Source organism: Papio anubis, chromosome 7 (assembly GCF_008728515.1).
Source record: "Papio anubis isolate 15944 chromosome 7, Panubis1.0, whole genome shotgun sequence".
Taxonomy (NCBI): domain Eukaryota; kingdom Metazoa; phylum Chordata; class Mammalia; order Primates; family Cercopithecidae; genus Papio; species Papio anubis.
Window position 1 is genome coordinate 38,818,099 of NC_044982.1, and position 21,845 is coordinate 38,839,943.

Genomic DNA, 21,845 nt, shown 5'->3' on the forward strand with positions numbered 1-21,845 from the left:
AGGCGGGCAGAGGCCCAGGTTGGGTCCGCGGCTTGCTGGGAATTGTAGTTAATACTGTGATCAGCCTAACAGATCGAATCTGAAGCAGTTCCTCAAAACAGTGATTATCAAAATCTGTTGGCGGACCATCACCAAAGAGAATGTGAGGCAAGGGAACACCCTGTTTGGAAATTTTTCTTTTTTTTTTCTTTGCCAGACGGGGTCTCGCTCTGTCTCCCAGGCTGGAGTGCAGTGGCGTGATCTCCGCTCACTGCAAGCTCCGCCTCCTGGGTTCGCGCCATTCTCCTGCCTCAACCTCCCGAGTAGCTGGGACTACAGGCGCCCGCCACCACGCCTGGCTAATTTTTTGTATTTTTGCAAAATACAAAATACACACGGGGTTTCACCGTGTTAGCCAGGATGATGTCGATTTCCTGACCTCGTGATCCGCCATTTGGGAGGCCGAGGCGGGAGGATCACTTGAGCCCAGAAGTTCGAGACCAGCTTGGGCAACATATTGAGACACCCTCCACCACCCCTTCACCTCTACAAAAAATACAAAAAACAGGCCGGGCGCGGTGGCTCATGCCTGTAATCCCAGCACTTTTGAAACCGCCAGTGGGTTCACCTTGCCGGCTGCCTAGACAGAGCCAATTTATCAGGACAGGGGAATTGCGATGGAGAAAGAGTAATTCACGCAGAGCCAGCTGTGCGGAAGACTGGAGTTTTATTATTACTCAAATCAGTTGTCCCGAGCATTTGGGGATCGGAGTTTTTACCAACAGTTTGGCTGGTGGGGGCTTAGGAAGTGGGGAGTGCTGATTGGTCAGGTTGGAGATGGAATCGCAAGGGGTCAGAAGTGAGGTTTTCTTAATGTCTTCTGTTCCTGGGTAAGATGGCAAAATTGGTTGGGCCAGATTACTGGTCTGAGTGGTGACAGTTGATCCATCGAGTGCAGAGTCTGCAGAATATCTCAAGCACTGATCTCAGGGCTTACAATAGTGACGTCACCCCCAGGAGCAATTTGGGGAGGTTCAGACTCTTGGAGCCAGAGGCTGCATGCCCCCTAAACTGTAATTTCTAAACTTGTAGCTAATGTACTAGTCCTGCAAAGGCAGACTGGTCCCCAGGCAAGAAGTGGGTCTTTTCGGAAAGGGCTGTTATCAATTTTGTTTCAGAGTCAAACCATGAACTGAATTCCTTCCCAAAGTTAGTTCAGTCTACACCCCGGAATGAACAAGGACAGCTTAACGGTTAGAAGCAAGATAGAGTCGGTTAGGTCTGATTTATTTCACTGTCATAATTTCCTCAGTGATAATTTTGCAAAGGCAGTTTCACTGTGGGATGCCGAGTCGGGCAGATCACTTGAACTCAGAATTTCGAAACCAGCCTGGCCAACATGGCGAAACCCCGTCTCTACTAAACATACAAAAATTAGCTGGATGTGGTGGCAGGCACCTGTGATTCCAGCCACTTGGGAGGCTGAGGTGGGAGGAGCCAGACCTTGCCTCAAAAAAAAGAAAAAAAGAAGAAACTTAATGGGCCAGAGAGGCATGTTAGTTTTCTCAAGAATCGAGGACAATCCACCAATCACAGAAGAGTTTTTGGAAGAAAACGTTCTGTTTGTTTTAATTTGCTCTTTTCACCACCCTTTGATGATTAAATAGTTTGGGAAATGGTGAATGAAAGTACTAAACCTGAAACACACACACTGAGGAAAGCTGAGTCTGTGATTAAAGCACACCAAGGAAACCAAACAAAAGGCTTGGTGTAAGGCAGCTGTGGTGAGGAAACCTAGTAAGCCGTTACTTTAATAGTTGGTTTCAGGCCGGGGACGGTGGCTCACGCCTGTAATCCCAGCACTTTGGGAGGCCGAGGTGGGTGGATCACCTGAGGTCAGGAGCTCGAGACCAGCCTGGCCAACATGGTGAAACCCCATCTGTATTAAAAATACAAAAATTATCTGGGCGTGGTGGTGGGAGCCTATAATCCCAGCTTCCTCGGGAGGCTGAGGGCAGGAGAATCGCTTAAACCCGGGAGGCGGAGGTTGCAGTGAGCCGAGATCGCGCCACTGAACTCCAGCCTGGGCAACAGAGCCAGACTCCATCTCAAAAAAAAGGCTTGGTTTCAGATTATTATGTTTGCGAAAAAGCCTTTGCTCATTCTTTGCTCTCTGATCTCTTATGCATACTTCCGTCTTATAATTTAGCCCACTGTATCCTAATTTTTGGCCTGCATCTCCCTTGAGAAGAGGGACCTCCATTTACTCAACTTAGAGAATAGGGACTAAGCCCGGTGTAGTGGCGCAGGCCTGTAGTTCCAGCTACTACAGGAAGGCTGAGGCTGAAGGATTACTTGATCTAGGAAGTTCGAGGTTGCAATGAGCCGAGATCACACCACCGCACTCCAGCGACAGAGAGAGACCCTGTCTCTAAAAAAATAAAATAAAGCCTAGCACACCGTTCAATTAACAGTTGTAGGGTAAATGTGCAAATAAATGAATGGAGTGAAGCAGAAGAATATGGAAATTCAGACCGCAGAGTTCCGGAACAAAAGAGCCCAGTAGCTAGAATAATAATGGAGGAGAACCCAGTTCTCCTAGCTCCAGGTATCCCCGCGCCTGGCAAAACACCATCACTGGCTGGCGTTCACTAAATGTTGACTTCACATGTTAGGGAGATAAGAGAGTGGAAGAAAAAAAAAATCCAGGGTCACAGTTCTTCCTGCCACCTGCTCGGCCGAATGCAGAACTGAAAGTATTGAGCGCCGAAGCTGTCACAATTGAGGGAGATGGTCCGCAGCCAGGTAGCTGATTTCCTCTTTCCGAGCTTTCTAGCTTTCCCTACTCCCGGAGAGGTGGCGTCACGTGACTCAAACAAATATGGCACTTAATTATCATCTTCCCTGCCTTGAGCCAATAGGAGTGGGGCTTTCAGACTTTGTCACCACCCCCACCACCGCGGTTCGGATGGGTTCTGTCACCTGACTCGGCTCAAACATGGCTGCGCTGAGAGCTCTCTTGCTTTGGGCGCCGGGAGTAGGTGAGTGTAAGACACCCCTGAGAAGGAGGGGCCCCTCTCCACGACCCCCGCAGGGAGCGTCCCTGCGGCCCACCCCCGCACTGCTTTCCACTTATGACACAGATTTGTCTCCTGATCGTCAATCCTCTGCCTTAACAGAGGGCTCAAACTAGAGAGGTTCCTGCTGAATTTCTCATCTTTGAGGAGGCGACCACCTGGGGATTTGGAGTGACTGGACATAAAGTTCAGTAGGGAATAGGGGCGTAGAGTTGTGGGTCTGCGCCCGGGGCACATATGACTATTAATATTATTAAATATAGGAATCTGCGTAAAGAGATGGCATCCGCCCCTTGGAGAAAGTGTTTTCAAAAAGTAACGTGGGAAATTAAACTTAAAACGATACTTAGGCAAGTAAGTCCCGCCTTTCCCAGCCGGACCAGTAGTTGCTGCTTTGTCTTAATACAGAGCCTTCTGTTTCTTCTCACTGGCGTGTGTTGTTTCTAGGAGGTACTCCGCGAATGAGAACATTGAGAATGTGTTCGGCATAACTCATTTCTTTGTATCTCCCTGCACTCTGTGCTGGGAAAATGAATCATCCATTTGGAAAAGAGGAAGCTGCTTCGCAGAAGCAGCTTTTTGGATTTTTCTGTGAATGCCTGCGGAGGGGAGAATGGGAGCTGGCACAGGCATGTGTACCTCAGCTACAGGAGGGACAAGGGGATATCCCAAAGAGGGTGGAAGACATACTTCAGGCATTGGTGGTGTGTCCAAATCTGCTGAGGTAAGAGATCTTTTTTCCTACCACACAGTCCCAGGGTGAGAGACACGTGGTTCAATATCTGGGCATTGGTCAATGTGCCCCCACTCAACTACCCTCTGAAGAATAAGCAGAGACACAGTGTATTTCATGTGCTCTGAAATTTTACCTCTATAGTATACAGCCATTACTTAGTCAATATTGGCTTTAGATTATCATCTGCAACCGAATGTAAGCCTGGCCGCCAAAGTGTGCCTGAAACTGCCATTTCTTGTTTATCCTCGTTAATATAGATGGTGGAACTGCAATGGAAAGTATTTTATTTGCCTCCAAAAAAGCAAACCCTGCTCTCTTCTTGCTTATGAGATTGAAGATATTGTTGTCGCTTTACTTAAAACTTTTTATTTCGAAATAATTATAGTCTCACAAGAAGCTGCAGAAATAACAGAGTCCAGTGTATCCTTTTCCCCATTTCCCCCAATTGCGACATCTCATACAGCTGTAGTACAATATCAAAACCATGAAATTGACATTGGTACATTACTGTTAATGACACTACGTACTTTATTTGGTTTTCAGCATTTTCTTAACCTGCCTTCATTTTTTCATTTGTAGTTTTCTGCAGTTTTATCCATATATAGATTCGTGTAATTTCACTGTAGTAAGGATCAGAACTGTTCCATCACCACAAAAGAACTCCCTCACTCCTTGGTGCTACCTCTTTGTGTTTATACAACAACCCCTCCTTATTCCCTGGCAACCACAGTTCTCCATCCTAGATTTTCAGTGAAGTTCCTCCCGGTGATGCTAGTAACCACTGGTGATACAGGATTCAAATGTACTGTTTTAAGTCTTTCCTTGGGTTTTCCTTCCTTTGATTGTTATGCTATACTGTTTACATACTGTATTAGCATATATACAATGGAGAAACTTAAGTGATCCCTTCTTTTTCTTTTTCTCCTTTAATTTGAGATCTAGTCAGTTATCATCTAAATTCCTAACTTCAGAGAAAGGCTTATGAATTCCTAAAGTCCTGTTTTTAGCATATAGTTAAAAATAAATTTGTATGAAATTCCTTTTTTAAGACTGATTCACTTTCTGTATTAAAAAATATGCTTTAGATAGTATTAGCTATTATGGTTTTCTCTGTAATATTGTTTTGTTTTAAACTAAGATAGGGAGGTGGAGGTGAGATTAAGGCTTTTTATGAAAGCTGCTAGCTCTGTTCTGTTTCTAATTTTTTTGTTTGTTTTTTTGTTTTGGAGACAGAGTCTTGCTCTGTCGCCCAGGCTGTAGTGCAGTGGCACAATCTAGGCTCACTGCAACCTCCCCCTCCCGGGTTCAAGTGATTCTCCTGCCTCAACCTCCTGAGTAGGTGGGAGTACAGGCGCCTGCCACCACACTTGGCTAATTTTTGTATTTTTAGTAGAGATGGGGTTTCATCATGTTGGCCAGGCTGGTCTTGAACTCATGACCATAGGTGATCCCCCACCTTAGCCTCCCAAAGTGCTGAGATTACTGGTGTAAGCCACCTTGCCCGGCCTGGTTCCAATGTTTTATTGAACTGTCATATACATTTAAAAATATCTCATCAGGGCAATGTCTTGCCTGTTCAGGTTTAAAACAGATTGAGCAATAAACTCTGTCTTGGATGACAAAAGATGAAAGATCAGTAGAAACTCTTTTTTACAAGTCTTTCTTTACACCTTTTTCAGATGTGGGCAGGACATCAACCCTCAAAGGTTAGCCTGGGTCTGGCTTCTTGTACTGGAGAAATGGTTTGCCCGGGAAAAGGTAAGTAGGTTTATATTAAATTTTCCCCCGAGGCCAGGACTGAGAAGAACTTGAAAGTAGTTGTGGGATTTCCCTTCTGTCTGTTACTTCCTTTATGTTTAAATTCATCATACTCATTCTCAGAGAATGGCTTAAATTTTTATTGCTGTCTCCTTACCTAAATTCATTCATTAATGCACTAACATACATTGGCATATAGTACAGTTTGTTAAATACCACTATGAGTCTTATGTCTAAAGAGAACTTTTGGAAACTCAGTGAAAGTAACAAAATAGCAAATAAAATATGAATCTGTAACATTTGGATCTATTCAACATTTAAGTAATAGAGAATGTGCTGAGCTGAAACTTGGTTTTTCTTCCAAAAATCCTATTTTAACTAGCCTAATTCCATGACATCTCATAGAATCAAATTCCATTAATTTGTAGTTTACTAATTCACATGAATTGAACAGAAAATTACCAAATATAAAAACAAGTAAGCAAATTAATATTGAAAAAAACTGGTAAGGAATTACTTTTTTTAAAGATAAACTTCCATTAAAAGCCCTTTTAGAAGTATGTGTTAATTATCAGAAATTGATATCTATAAAAGAATTTCTCTGAGACATTTTCATATTGAACCTCAGACTTTGAGATTTAAGTAAAGAACCTCTAACTTAGAAATGACTGGCCCAAGGACACACTGTAAAGTTATTTGATAGAACTGGTGCTGAAGCCAAGATCTTCTGACCTCAATCCTCTGCATTTTGCACCTTAACACTACTTTTTTAGCCCAGATGGACTTAAAACTAAGAAACCACAAATTCTACTTTTAAAATGTCTATCATTTTGCCAGTTTTTAAAATTTTTGCTCCTCTTGGTCACCAGAATTAATCTTGTCTTTAGCTACATGTTTGCGTGACATTTGTCGTTCTTCACATAGCTGTCAAAAAGTAACAGAAATTGCTAATGTGAATGTATCTCTTATCCAGGATTTAGCCAGCTGTTTAGGAAAGAAAAATGACAGAAACACTAGTAGGAGGGAGAAGAAAGAAAAACAAGATTGAAAAATAATGAAACCCAGCATAATTAAGAGTTGGCTATGGTTTCAGATTTAAAAGAGAAAACTTGAGCTAAAATAGTAACACCATAGTTACAATAGTATCTTCAAAGAGAAAAAGAATTATTGTTACTGATTAAGGATGTCTCTAGTACAAACATGGAATATTAACTTTCACCTCGGTAGAGGCTATTTGCTTACTTTATGTGTGAATGGTTGCTTATTTTCTAGACAATTGCTCAACTATGTCAGGAGATGGAGTCTACTTCCCGTTCTCGTTTTTCCCAGGTTCACAGATAGATTATATGGTCTTCAAAGCTTCAATGACTTGCTTATTTAAACAGTTGTGGGACTATTTTAGTTCCTCATAGAATTTTAAAACTATATAAGGCCCATGGTGTCCAGTGAATTCTTGGGGTAGTTTTCCAAGTCCAGTCATTATCCTGAAGGTGCCTTCATCATCTAGGAATTTACTGGCTGCCTGTCCTTTCCCAGGCTCCCACCTTTTGCCAAAAGCTTCCCTTTTAATTATTAGATGAAATACTAATTCTATTTTCCCTTTCCTCCATTCATTTTTGCCTTCTGCCTTTTAATCTTGCAGGGATTTATCTCTACATGTGTAAGCATTTATACAAAGATTTAGCTGCAGAAATGTTCACATCTATGCTACTTCTATTAGAGGAAAACTGGAAACAGCTTCCATGTCCGTAGTATAGGACAGGTTAATAAACGGAAGTATATCTATATGTAAAATACTATACCACTATTCAAAAGTATTTGGCAAATGAGTTTTCACTAACATAGGGTGCTCATGGTCTGCTGTATAGGAAAAAAGGCAGTTTAGGAAAAAGTACATTTGGTATACATGCATAGAGATGTGCATAGCAAATGATCTGAATGAATGGCCTTAGACCACAGTTTTAATAATTGTTCTCGCCGGGCACGGTGGCTCAAGCCTGTAATCCCAGCACTTTGGGAGGCCGAGACGGGCGGATCACGAGGTCAGGAGATCGAGACCATCCTGGCTAACACGGTGAAACCCCGTCTCTACTAAAAAATATAAAAAACTAGCCGGGCGAGGTGGCGGGCGCCTGTAGTCCCAGCTACTCGGGAGGCTGAGGCAGGAGAATGGCGTGAACCCGGGAGGCGGAGCTTGCAGTGAGCTGAGATCCGGCCACTGTACTCCAGCCTGGGCGACAGAGCAAGACTCCGTCTCAAAAAATAATAATAATAATAATAATTGTTCTCCTTCAGTGAGAATATATATAACATATATTTCATATGAAATATATATTTTTATATATATTATTCATATATATGTTATATATTTTTCATATGTGCTACATATTTCATATATAATACATGTTATATATCATATTTCATATATGTTATATGTAAATTTCATGTCATATATATTTCATATGTAACTAAATATACAAATTAAATTTATAAAATTACAAAATTAAATATACAAATAAGCAAACTAACATATATGTTATATACATATTATATTGCACTCTAAAATATAACATATATTATATATATCTCTAAGATAAAACACTTTATCTTAGAGAAATAGCAGAAATAAGACTAACTGGACATATATATGTTCTATAGATATATAACATATTTTAGTTTACTTATTTGTATATTTAATTTTTCTACATTGAACATGCCTTGCTCTTACAGTAAGAAAATCTTGCTTAGAAATGCTGAGCAAATTCTTGCCTCTTTTAAGAAGATAAATGTTAGTCAGTTATGATCCTGAATATGTTTAAAGTAGTTTCAGCAGTAAAATAGGTATGAAATACTCAGTCTTTAGGATTCTAAATAAAATCTTAGCCAGACTATTAAGGGTCTGCTGTCCTAGACATCTTATCTATTCTTTTCTGTTAGTCTTCAGAAGCACTAATCCTCAGCTTCCCAGCATGAATTTTATCCACCAGCTTCCAATCACAGGCATTATATAAGCTTTCACATGGCCTTGATGCACATATTAGGGAAGTACATGGTTAGAAGAAATAAGATTTGGACCAAGAACATATTAGATCATGTTAGCCTCTGATGTGATGAATGGTACATGAATGGAGATAGTTAGGTCTTGTACTCTAAACTCTCCTCACGCACGTACACACACACACCTGCAGGTGTACACACACACACACACACACCCCTGCAGGTGTTCCTTGCCTTCCAATAAAACTCATCTTTGGGAAGCTTTAACCAGAAGCAAGATTGACAGATGTCTCATATTTAAGGTAGTGTTTCTCAGGATAAGTCTCAGACTCTTGTTATTTTTATTTGTGTCTGGAAAAGGGGAGACTCCAATTTGAGTGTTAGGGACCAGGTGAAGGTAAGTTATTGTGAAACGAGCAGGCGCAGGAAGAGTCAGAGCCTTTCTCTCTATACATTAGACCTCTCTGATGGCACGTCTCATTAACACTGGGATCACCTTTTCCTTTTCGTTTGAAAAAACTGGGAAAAATGCTTCCTAATCATTTTACGTCTAGTAAAGATTATTTGTAAAAAATTTATAAATATGTGCCACAGTTTTGTTTGATTTGGAAATTAAATGTGTTGAGAATAAAATATGGCACACAGTACCTGCGAGGTACTGGCATATAGTAACTGGTCAATAAACATCGGATTTCTCCCCCTTTACTGTTCTTCTTTCACTGCTATGCAAAGGATAGTGAATGACAAAAACAGGGGTTTGGAACAAAAGAGGATCATGTGGGCCATACCCTCCCAGGCTTACCCACAACTGGGTGTTTTTTGTTTTTTTTTTTTTTTTTTTTTTTTGAGACGGAGTCTCGCGCTGTGTCACCCAGACTGGAGTGCAGTGGCGCGATCTCGGCTCACTGCAAGCTCCGCCTCCCAGGTTCAGGCCATTCTCCTGCCTCAGCCTCCGAGTAGCTGGGACTACAGGCGCCCGCCACCACGCCCGGCTAGTTTTTTGTATTTTTAGTAGAGACGGGGTTTCACCATGTTAGCCAGGATGGTCTCGATCTCCTGACCTCGTGATCCGCCCGCCTCGGCCTCCCAAAGTGCTGGGATTACAGGCTTGAGCCACCGCGCCCGGCCCAACTGGGTGTTTTGAACACAGCAAGAGAGATCCTTGGGGAAAGACCTCAAGTGACAAAAAAAGGTGAATGAAATGAACAAACCTTGGAACTTAAGGCTGATCAGTGTAGGCTTTAAGTATGTTTTTAAGAGAGGTGTATGTCCAAGTTTAGCTATTTTTATTTATAAAGAATAGTATCTGTGCCGGGCATGGTGGCTCACGCCTGTAATCCCAGCACTTTGGAAGGCTGAGGCAGGCAGATCACAAGGTCAGGAGATCAAGACCATCCTGGCTAACACGGTGAAACCCCATCTCTACTGAAAATACACAAAATTAGCCAGGTGTGTTGACACGCACCTGTGGTCCCAACTACTCCAGAGCCTGAGGCAGGCAAATTGCTTGAACCCAGGAGGCGGAGGTTGCAGTGAGCCAAGATCACACTCCAGCCTGGGTGACAGAGCAAGACTCTATCTCAAAAAAAAAAGAAAAAAAAAAGAACAATATCTGAAAACATATCGAGAACTGTTGTGTTTAAAAATACTTGATCTTAGAGAGGCCAGGCATGGTGGCTTACATCTGTAATCCCAGCACTTTGGGAGGCCTAAGTGAGTGGATCACTTGAGGTCAGGAGTTCCAGACCAGCTTGGCCAACATGGTGACACCCTGTCTCTACTAAAAATATAAAAATTAGCTGGACGTGGTGGTGCACACCTGTAATCCCAGCTACTTGGGAGACTGAGGCATGAAAATTGCTTGAACCTGGGAGGTGGAGGTTTCAGTAAGCTAAAATCATGCCACGGTACTCCAGCCTGGGCAACAGAGTAAGACTCTGTCTCAAAAAAAAAAAGTGCTTTATCTTAGAGAAATAGTAGAAATAAGACTAACTGGATAACTGGACAGAAATATTTAACTAAATTGGTTAACTAAAATATGTATCTCATCTCTATGCTTCCTTCTTATGATTCTTCTAGAAGTTACTCCCAGTTGTTTTCCGGAGAAAGCTTGAGTTTCTTTTATTGTCAGAAGACCTCCAAGGTGACATTCCAGAGAACATCCTCGAGGTGAGAGAGGGCCCTGGTGCCATCCGCCCAGCGTTGACAGTCACTCAAGCAGCTTAGCTTCCAGGGATCCAGAAGAGACAGGTCTCCAAGATGTTGCCTATACTTTGTTCTCAGGCAAGGCAACACTGAAGCTCCTTTGAGGAGAGTTTAGAGTTAGGGTAAACTTATATGATTTTAGAATTTTTGAGGTGGTTGTCCAGAAGTACCAAGTATAACTGGGAATTAAAGATTTATTAATAGATAGCAGGGAATATGGAGGGGACAAGGATAGAAAAGATTCATTGACTATCTTTTCTATAACAGGTTCACTGAATGTGTTAGAGTTAATTCTCATCACAACCTTCTGGGGGTAGATTCACATCAAGTCTTAGTTATATCATTATAACATGTATCAGTTACTACTTTAGTGCCTGAGATATGCTCTGAGACCCACTACTTATTTTCTTAATGACCCTGCCACCAGTTAATTAAAGACATAGTTACAGTAGGATTTAAGAGAGGGACTTTCACTTGTATTAGGTAAAGGACTCGTGGTCTTGCAGTCCATCTCTGAGGCAGTGAGTGAAGAGGCATCATTGAGCACCATCTACAGGCATGGTGCTCAAGTGTGGGAAATAACCTACTTCTCACCTCCTTCTCTCCCTGTACCTTCACCCTGCAAACAGAGGATAGGCTCGAGAGGTTCTTGCTTTTAGGTGACCGAGGAAGAAGGACTAAAACACACACTATCATGTATTAAATCATATGGTACTAATTTTAGGTACATCGAAGCTATATGGGTTGGAGGTATTGGAGAAGGTTTTATGGAAGGATAAAGAATGGACTGAAAGCATGGCTAGGATTTAGATCAAGGGTTAAAAACTGACGTTCTTTTAAAAATTGAATGTAAATGCCTTTAGATGGGCATAATATCTTACCTGATCTGTGAGTTGGCAGACCTTGATTCACATCACCAGTACACATTTTGGAGACAGTGAGGTGGGACTAGCTTGAGCATGGAGGCCCTGGGCAATTGAGTTCATCTCTCCCAGCCTCCAACTCATTTATAAAATAGGAGTAAAAGTAGTATCTTCCTCTGAAGACTATTGTAAGGATTAATTTGATTTTTCTGTGTAAAGGGCCTTAGAATAGTGTCTAACACATAGTAACTACTACGTAAGTATTTGCTACTGCTACTATTATATAAGTAAACTGAAAAAGAGGAAAGCATGAAGGCACACAAGTGATACCATTCCAGGCATGCCCACCACCCATCCCTCTCTTCATCCTCTATTTAGGAGCTGTATGAGACCTTAACACAGGGTGCAGTAGGCCCCATGCCTGATGGAAATCCAAGGAGGGAGAGCTGTACTCCTCGTCTCAGCTCCGAAGCTATCTCTGTGCTCTGGGATCTCCTGAGGCAGTCTCCCCAGCCAGCACAGGCCCTGCTGGAGCTCCTGCTTGGGGAGGATGACGGCACTGGCTTCTGTCACTGGCCTCTGCAGAATGCACTGGTGGACCTCATTCGAAAGGCATTGAGGGCTTTGCAGGGCCCTGATTCAGTGCCTCCTGGGGTAGTCGATGCCATCTATGGAGCTCTGCGTACTCTGCGTTGCCCTGCAGAACCACTTGGGGTTGAGTTGCGTCTCCTGTGTGAGGAACTACTAGAGGCCTGCAGGACTGAGGGGAGTCCCCTGCGGGAGGAACGGCTGCTCAGCTGCCTGCTGCACAAGGCCAGCCGGGGCCTGGTGTCCCTGTATGGCCATACCTATGCAGAAAAGGTCACAGAAAAGCCACTGAGGGCTACAGCCTCGGGAAAAGGTGTGTTCCCTTTGCTGCTGTTCCTTTAGTTTCAGTAATTCCAGTATGCCCAGCCTTGCTGGAGGCTCTAGACTGGTGCCTTCCATGTGGCTCAGGACATCCAATGGGGGAGGCTAAGCAAAAATGGGTACGATGCTCTTTTGTAAAAGTACAGGCCTGGCATGGTGGCTCGGGCCTGTAATCCTAGTACTTTGGGAGGCCAAGGCAAGGAGGATCATGTGAGGCTAGGAGTTCAAGAAAAGCCTCTGCAACATAGTGAGTTCCCATCTCTACAAAAAAATTTTAGAAATTAGCTAGGCATGGTGGCCCACACCTGTGGTCTAAGCTACTCAGGAGGCTGAGGCAGGAAGATCACTGAGCCCAGGAAGTCGAGGCTGCGGTGAGCCGTGTTTGCACCACTGTATTCTAGCCTGCATGACAGAGTGAGACCCAATCTAAATAAATAAATAAATAAATAAAGTACAGTTTTTCTAGTGTAAGATGGAGGTGTTGGGAGGAAAAAAATAAAGTAATAGCAATAGCAGGAAAGAGCTTTTCAGAAGCTCTCAAGAGAAGTAGATTCTTTAAGATAAAGTATGGAAAACCCAGTCTGTTTTTAAAAGAGCAAACTCTCACATCCCTTGGTTGTTCAAATGGGCTCTAGCTTAGAAAAGAAGAGCTCTTGGTTTCCTGATAACCGTCTTATTTGATATTCAGTCTCACCGGATCATCTAGATCCTGAGCGGGCAATGCTAGCCCTGTTCTCCAATCCCAACCCAGCCCAGGCTTGGAAAGTGGCCTATTTCTACTGCCTGAGCAACAACAAACACTTCCTCGAGCAGATTCTGGTAAGTCAAGCTTAATTGTTCATCACAGAGGTACCCAGGGGTTCTCCCCAGACTTTTTCATTCCTCATTTCTCTCCCACTCATTTGGCCAACATAAAGCAGTCTAATTAGTGTTGAGTCATTTGGTTTTGTCCCTCCCACAGCCCCATGGGAAAGGAGACTCTGAGAATCAGTACCATTCATACTTACAGTTGCAGTCACTTTATGTCAGTCCTTTGGCAGAAACTAAAATGTATATGTGTGTGCTTTCTGGAGGATGCAAGAAAGAAAAGGCGGTGGCAACAATATGTTGCCTAGCTGACAGGAGAATTTAATTACTTTAATCTTTTCCTTCCAGATTGCAACTGAGCTTCAGTTTAATTCAGCAGATACTTATTAATCTCATCCTGTGTGCCATGTACTGTAATAGGAGCTGGAGTTACAACAGAAGTCAGTCTCTGCCTTCAAGGAACTCACAGTCTAGTGTTTTCATAAACATTTATCTTACTCAATTCACCACTTCTGTTTTTTTTGTTTTTGAGACAGAGTTTCCCTCTTCTCACCCAGGCTGGAGTGGAGTGGCGCAATCTCGACTCATTGCAACCTCTGCCTCCTGGGTTCAAGTGATTCTCCTGCCTCAACCTCCCGAGTATCTGTGATTACAGGCCTGTGCCACCATGCCGGCTAATTTTCTATTTTTAGTAGAGATGGGGTTTCACCATGTTGGCCAGGCTGGTCTCGAACTCCTGACCTCAAGTGATCCACCTGCTTTGGCCTCCCAAAGTGCTGGGATTACAGGCATGAGCCACTGCGCCCAGCCAACCACTCCTGTTATTGTCAGAAATCTCCCTGCTGTACTAAAATACTTCTTTCTCTAATGAGCAGTAAGCTGGAACCCATTCTGTCTCATCCACATAGCTGCCCATAACAGCTTTCTTTGACTTACAGGTAACAGCACTAACATTGTTGAAAGAAGAAGACTTCCCAAATCTTGGCTGCCTACTTGATAGAGAATTCAGGCCCCTTAGTTGCCTGCTCGTGCTCCTGGGCTGGACACACTGCCAGAGCCTAGAGTCAGCCAAGAGTCTGCTCCAGACCCTGCACAGGACCCAGGTAACTCTCACTCAGCACCCCAGGCTGCTCTGGAAGTGAGAACCTTGGGGCTTTGGGCTTCGGCCGAATGCAGAGCCCTAAAGTCAGTCATAATCTCTAACCCCAGGTGCCTGAGTCAGCATCTCTTTCTTCTCCTATATCAACATAGGACCCAGGCTGTGATGAGCTCCTCAGGGATGCCTGTGATGGGTTGTGGGCTCACCTGGAAGTCCTGGAGTGGTGCATACAGCAGAGCAGGTATGGCCCTGTGCAGGCAGCGCCTGCCCACCACAGGGCACAGCTGACCCTGTACTCTGCATGTGTGGTCATTTCAAGGAGTTTTCCACATAAAGGGTTTTGAGTTGGCAATGTTGACTAGCTACTAATAATTGTTCCAGCTGTTAAACCAAGAATGAAACACAAGTAATTATTACCTTTACCATGACCATCAGGTCATAACTAGAGGATAATTTTAGGATGACAATAATAAAAACAACAATAGCTCACATTTCCAGTGCACTTACCATAAGCCAGGCATTGCTCTAAGCCCTTTACATGGATGGTTTCAATTATGCCTCACAGTAATCTGATGGGTAGATACCAATATTATATTCATTATAAAAGTCGGGCAACTGAAGCCCATACGTATAAAATAACTTGTCCAAAATCACACAGCTCATAATGTCATCCACATTCTTAGTCTTTTGTTATCCAGGATCACACTTTTATTCAACGAATGCTTATTGAACTGTGCATGAGGCCCTGTGTTTCTCTGGTAACTTAGCCTGGACCTAGGTTTCTATCTTGTTCTTCACCCACTTCACCACTTTCTGAAGTACAGTGGGCAGAGGGGGAAGTAGCAAGGGGCTCTTACTCAAAGTAAAGCCAGAGAAACTTGTGTTCATTTGAAGCTAGAGAGGGTGTAGAAATTAGAAAATTCAATCTGTAGGACCTTTCTAGACTCTACTGACCTGAAAGGTCCTTTCTAGGCCCTTTCTAGACAACTAGAGCTGGTTTGATAGATGTACCTCCCTGAGGGTAAATAAATGTTATGCTCCATCCCAAACCAACAAAAATTTAGTTTGTAGGGAAGTGAAACCTGTGGCGTTATGGTCCAGAGAGGAAAAGCAAGAGGGAATGGAGATTGATCTTTCTTCAGGCAATAATATAAACTGCCTCTCTTCCATCCTTCCAACTTTCCCATTCAGCAACCCCATACCAAAGAGAGATCTGTTGTGTCATTTACACGGTGGAGACAGCCACTCAGTGCTCTACACTCTCCATCACCTTACAAACCTTCCAGCCCTCAGGGAGGAAGATGTTCTCAAGCTCTTACAGAAAGTGCCAGCCAAGGAACCCCAGCAAGAGCCTGGTGAGTTGGAATGGAATGACCTGGCCGGCATTTCCTCTTAGGACATTCCTGCACATTTCTTCCCGCATGAGATTTGTCCAGATGTGATTGCTGAGATCTTTCAAGAGGGTGGTGAGCAAGTCTCCTCTAAATGAGCACTGTTTGTCCTAATCAGATTATGAGATATAGGGCATTCCTCTTCTTTCTTGGTGAAGTGTAGGGAATCCTGTGAGCATGGTCCTGCATTCGTTGTCCTTGTGGAACCATCACAGGACTACAGCCTCATTCCAGTGAAACGGAATTAGAAATTGCCCTCTGAATACAGAGCATTGTCAGACAGTGTTTATGCAAATTCTTAGTGGGTGGCTTCATGTCTTATAAGCTTTCTGATAGCATATTTTGTGCCTTTTCTCCCATGTCCACTTCATACTCCATGTGACAGATCAGGAGGTTTAGAAGAAAGACTTGCCTGGGCCGAGCACAGTGGCTCACGCCTGTAATCCCAGCACTTTGGGAGGCTGAGGCTGGTGGATCACTTGAGGTCAGGAGTTCAAGACCAGCCTAGTGAACATGATGAAACCCCATCTCTACCAAAAATATAAAAAATTAGCCAGGTGTGGTGGTGCACGCCTGTAATCCCAGCTACTCAGGAGTCTGAGGCAGGAGAATTGCTTGAACCAGGGAGGTGGAGGTTGCAGTGAGCCAAAATGGCGCCACTGCACTCCAGCCTGGGTGACAGAGGGAGACTCCATCCAAAAAAGAAAAAAGAAGAAGAAGAAGAAGAAGAAGAAGAAGGACTTCTTGTCTGAAACAGGAACAAAGCCTTTTTTTAACCTAAGATCTTTGCTTAAATTCAAGACCCCATTAAAAAGCTCTCTCTTTTTCTTTAAGTTTTATCTTATTTCCCTCCTCTCTCAAATGAATTCTCACCATGGTTTTTTGTTCGTTTGTTTGTTTTTGAGAAAGGGTCTTGCTATGTTGCCCAGGCTAGTCTCGAACTCTTGGGCTCAAGTGATCTTCCTGTCTCAGCCTCCCCAGTAGGTGGGACTACAGGCACTTATCACTACACCCCATATAATTTTACCGTATTTTAATTGACTAATAATAATTGTATCTATTTTGGGAATATATATTGATGCATGTATACATTGTGGAATGTATACATTTCTTTTTGTTCTTAAGAAATGTATCATTGTGTAGTCACAGTCTACCACACAGGTCAGAGACACTTACCTTTGAGAGACACAAACTTTCTTATATGGCAGTTGAGGTTTCGCAGCCTGGATGTTGCTTTACTTTTTGAAAGGACCTACTGCTAATTGCAGAACCAGTGTTATTACATTCCCTGTTTTTTTTTTCCTGGAAAGATAGGCAGCTTGCTTAGCAGATTTCCTATAGGAATAGGAACTCTGCTCCTACATGTAAGTATACAGGCCTTCCAAAGAAATGCAGTATTTTAAATCTGATCCCTGGACCCACGGGGCACACTTGGAAAAGGCAAAAAAGGGCAATAATAAGGCTGCAACTAGGGTGAGGCAAGAGAGACCTTTAAGGTGCAAATTTTAAGGAGGCACTCACTGTCAGGTGTAAGACCTGGCCCTGGGCAATAATGCCATGTAGAAGTCATGAGATATGTAGAAGAGAGGTGAGTGGGGGAAAGGAAGTGCAGGAAACTGAAAATTGATACTGACTAGAGGGAAAGCCCTAGAAGTGACACAGATCAGACCGACAGAAAGGAGAGAGGGTAAGAACCTACAAGTGGACCTGTAAGTACGGCACAGCATCTCTTTGCTTCACCCATATTTGCAGCCTGAATGAATTAACTCTCAAGTTCAGCCTGTTTCTCTCTGTAATTCAGATGCAGTTGATGCTCCAGTCCCTGAGCACCTGAGCCAGTGTCAGAACCTGACACTCTACCAGGGCTTCTGTGCCATGAAGTATGCCATCTATGCCCTCTGTGTAAACTCACACCAGCACTCCCAGTGCCAGGACTGCAAAGACAGCCTCTCTGAGGACCTGACCTCAGCTGCAGAGCCAGCGAATGACTCTCTTTCCTCCCCAGGTACGGCACTTCCCTCCATCTCTGACATAAGCTGGTAACAACCTATGCCAGTGCGAGCTTTGTGTGTTTACCCTCTTCCATCAAGATTGGGAGTGAGGTGATGGCCTTGGTTTTATTTCACCCAGAGATAGAGTTTCATCCGTCTGTCAGCTTCTGAATCGAAGGGACATGGAAAAAGCAAGTGATTGCCTGTTTTAACAGAGTCTGATCTCCCAGTGTGGTGTTTTCCAAATGCTTTTTTTAAAAACTATATTTCACAGTAGGAATGGCATTTTACATCCTACTCCAGTTTGCACCTAGGTATATAATTTGTGTGTTTACATATGTATGTGTATATACGTGATCTACAAACCAAGTTTTAAAAACAATGCTTACTTCACAGAGCACACTCCTGATTATTTTTGTTTCCTGTTTCATCTTTTTAAATGTAGCCTTCTAAGGTGATTTCGTAGGTCATAGCCTACAGTGTGAAAAGTACCAACCTAATGGTCCTATCCTCTCATTTTTCTTAATAATTTACAATTCCTTAACTTGTCTTCTGTGACTAGTGGTCAGATTTCCCTCTCTCCTAGCTTTGGAATATACCTTTACCTCTTAGCATGGTCATTTTTGCCTATTAAGGATTTGTTAAGAGATCTAGGTAGGCATGATCATCTCTTTTTTTCTTTTTTTGGAACGGAGTCTCGCTCTGTCGCCCAGGCTGGAGTGCAGTGGTGCGATCTCGGCTCACTGCAAGCTCCGCCTCCCGGGTTCAAGCCATTCTCCTGCCTCAGCCTCCTGAGTAGGTAGCACTACAGGTGTCTGCCACCACACCCGGCTAATTTTTTGTATTTTTAGTAGAGACGGGGTTTCACCATGTTAGCCAGGATGGTCTCGATGTCCTGACCTTGTGATCCACCCGCCTCGGCCTCCCAAAGTGCTGGGATTACAGGTGTGAGCCACTGCGCCCAGCCCACCATGATCACCTTTAGTGTAAAAATAAGTGGAAATAGAATTGAGGAGTAAAGTGTCTGCATGTCACCTTCATTCCTGGAACTGAAATATGGAGTCCTTATCAGGGATGAAGAACAATGTAATATTCACAAAGCAGATACAAAATAATGAGTTTTCAGTAAGCTGTACTTTTTTTTTTTTCCTTTGAGACAGAGTCTCGCTCTGTCACCCAGGCTGGAGTGCAGTGGCATGATCTCGGCTCACTGCAACCTCCGCCTCCTGGGTTCAAGGGATTCTCCTGCCTCAGCCTGTTGAGTAGCTGGAATTATAGGCTCCCACCACCATGCCTGGCTAATTTTTGTATTTTAGTAGAGACAGCATTTCACCAGTTGGCCAGGCTGGTGTCAAACTCCTGACCTCAGGTGATCCACCTGCCTCAGCCTCCCAAAGTGTTGGGATTACAGGCATGAGCCACTGCCCATGGCCAGCTGTACTTTTGAAATAGCAAAATCTTTCTGCAAATCATGACGAGACATCCTAAGAAGTCTCTCTTATTCTTCTCACTGTAACCTCAGTTCCCTTGTAATTAAAAAATAAATAAATGAGCTAAAGTTGTGAGAATGTTTGACTCTGGGAGGTAGTGTTTCTAATGTTTGCATTCTCTGTCTTCTCTTTCTCTGGCCTCGTCTCTTGTACATGTTTTTGTAGGTGCTGCAAATCTCTTCTCAACTTACCTGGCCAGGTGTCAACAGTATCTGTGCAGTATTCCTGACTCTTTGTGCCTGGAGCTTCTGGAAAACATCTTCTCATTGCTTCTCATCACCTCTGCTGATCTTCACCCAGAGCCTCACTTGCCTGAGGACTATGCTGAGGATGATGACATTGAGGGGAAGAGCCCTTCAGATTTGAGGTCCCCATCAGAGAGCCCTCAGCACATAGCACATCCTGAAAGGAAGTCAGAGCGGGGTTCCCTGGGAGTCCCAAAGACCCTTGCTTATACAATGCCAAGCTGTGTGAAGGCAGAGTCAAAAGACAGTTACCCAGGGCCTCATAGGCACAGCTTTTTGGACTTAAAACACTTTACTAGTGGTATCAGTGGATTTCTGGCTGATGAATTTGCAATAGGGGCCTTCCTCAGGCTTCTCCAAGAACAACTGGATGAGATCAGTAGCCGCATTCCCCGTGAGAAGCCAAAGCAAGAAGGTCAGAGCTGCTCAGGAAGCAGAGATGGACTGCAGAGTCGCCTGCATCGACTTTCCAAGGTTGTCTCTGAAGCCCAGTGGAGATACAAAGTGGTAACAAGCAACCATCGTTCAGGTGAGAGGAGGGTGGAACTGGTGGAACCAGAAGGTGGGGAGGGAGAAAGATCATGGGAATATGGGAGAGAGCTAGAAGTACATGGAAGTCACCCCGTAACTCAGGGCATATCATCACCATGGCAACCAGTGTAGAACACTGGGTTATGCTCCGTGTCTCAGAGCCCAGTGCAAACCTTCCCCCACCTGTTATGCCAAGAGGGGGCCAAATCAAAGTTGATCACTCTCCTGTGTGTCCTATTGGGTTTGCTCTTTCAGAGGAGCAACCTTCCCGAAGATACCGGCCTGCCACACGGCACCCCAGTGTCCGCCGGGGTCGTCGGACAAGAAGGAGCCAGGCAGGTAATCTGAAGAGCTCATTCCCATGCATTAGGCAAGTGGTGTAATGCTACTTGTCTAATACTCTTTAAGAAACAGCACATGGTCAAAGACAACAAAAGTGTTGTAAAATTATCCTCTTCCCACTCCCTCAAGGTAACCCTTGTTAATAGTTTCCTGTGTATCCTTCCAGAAATTTTCCATGCAATATAAACTTGTATACCCTTTTATATATACACATGCATTATACTATATATTGAGAACTGCAGCTTGCTTTTTTCGTTTATATCCTATTATATATACAGATGTATTGTACTATAAATTGAGAACTTTTTTCACTTATCATTTTAAATAGTGCTTAGTATTCCATTGTCAAAAACACCCTGTTCATGTACATTTAAGTCTCCAGTTGTTTACTATTATAAACAGTGCTGTAGTAAACAACCTTATACATTTCTGTGCATACTTGTGTAAATATAGGATGAGCTCCTAGCAGCAGAATTACTAGATGTATGTGGATATAAAATATAGATAGATATTACCCAGTTGCCTTAAAAATAAGATAGACCAATATGTATTTCTTTTTTTCTGTAAGAGTTAATACTAAGTATTCATTGTATGCCAGATGCTGCTCTACATTCCTTATATTTGTAATTGTTCACTTATTTAATCCTCACAATACTCTGAAGTAGGTCTTATTATTTTTCCCCTTTTATTTTTATTTCCTGTTTTGTTTTGTTTTGTTTTGTTTTTTGAGATGGAGTCTCACTCTGTTGCCCAGGCTAGAGTGCAGTGGTGCGATCTCAGCTCAATGCAGCCTCCACCTCCTGGGTTCAAGCGATTCTTGTGCGTCAACCTCCTGAGTAACTGGGATTACAGGTGCCCGCTGCCACGGCCGGCTAATGTTTGTATTTTTAGTAGAGACAGGATTTTGCCATGTTGGCCAGGCTGATCTTGAACTCCTGACCTGAAGTGATCTGCCCGTCTAGGCCTCCCAAAGTGCTGGAATTACAGGCATGAGTCACTGGGCCCGGCCTCCCTTTTATTTTTAGTTGGCATGTAATAATTGTACATATTTAAGAGATACACAGTGATATTTCAATATGTTTATAAAATGTGTAATGATCAAATTGGAGTAATATCTATCACCTCAAACATTTGTCATTTCTTTGTATTGTGAACATTCAAAATCCTTTCTTCGGCCGAGCATAGTGGCTCACACCTGTAATCCCAGCATTCTGGGAGGCTGAGGCAGATGGATCACTTGAGGCAAGGGGTTCAAGACCAGCCTGGCTAACATAGTGAAACCCTGTCTCTACTAAAAATATGAAAGTTAGCTGGGTGTGGTGGTGGGCGCCCAGCTCGGGAGGCTGAGGCATGAGAATCACTTAAACCTGGGAGGCAGAGGTTGCAGTGAGCTGAGATTGTGTCACGGCACTCCAGCCTGGGTGA

At 43.4% G+C, this 21,845-nt stretch overlaps 1 protein-coding gene across 7 annotated transcripts in view; it reads left to right on the plus strand.

Annotated features, from left to right (window-relative positions):
- Positions 1-2,908: 2,908 nt before the first annotated feature.
- ZFYVE26 (zinc finger FYVE-type containing 26) overlaps positions 2,909-21,845 on the plus strand; it is a 67,413-nt gene continuing 48,476 nt past the window's right edge. For 2 of the 7 annotated variants that reach the window (XR_002523397.2, XM_009211799.3), the window contains exons 1-12: positions 2,909-3,020; positions 3,504-3,780; positions 5,472-5,550; positions 10,627-10,716; positions 11,994-12,516; positions 13,213-13,343; positions 14,270-14,434; positions 14,583-14,671; positions 15,622-15,785; positions 17,623-17,826; positions 19,468-20,076; positions 20,334-20,417. Coding sequence is in view for 6 of the 7 variants with exons in the window: in XM_009211799.3 (XP_009210063.2) it covers positions 3,587-3,780; positions 5,472-5,550; positions 10,627-10,716; positions 11,994-12,516; positions 13,213-13,343; positions 14,270-14,434; positions 14,583-14,671; positions 15,622-15,785; positions 17,623-17,826; positions 19,468-20,076; positions 20,334-20,417 (2,332 nt within the window). In the remaining variant the exon portion in view is untranslated. Of the gene's footprint in view, positions 3,021-3,503; positions 3,781-5,471; positions 5,551-9,715; positions 9,740-10,626; positions 10,717-11,993; positions 12,517-13,212; positions 13,344-14,056; positions 14,435-14,582; positions 14,672-15,621; positions 15,786-17,622; positions 17,827-19,467; positions 20,077-20,333; positions 20,418-21,845 lie in introns of those variants that run through there. The other 5 variants (XM_003901955.5, XM_009211800.3, XM_021941318.2 and 2 more) reach the window with 5 other exon arrangements.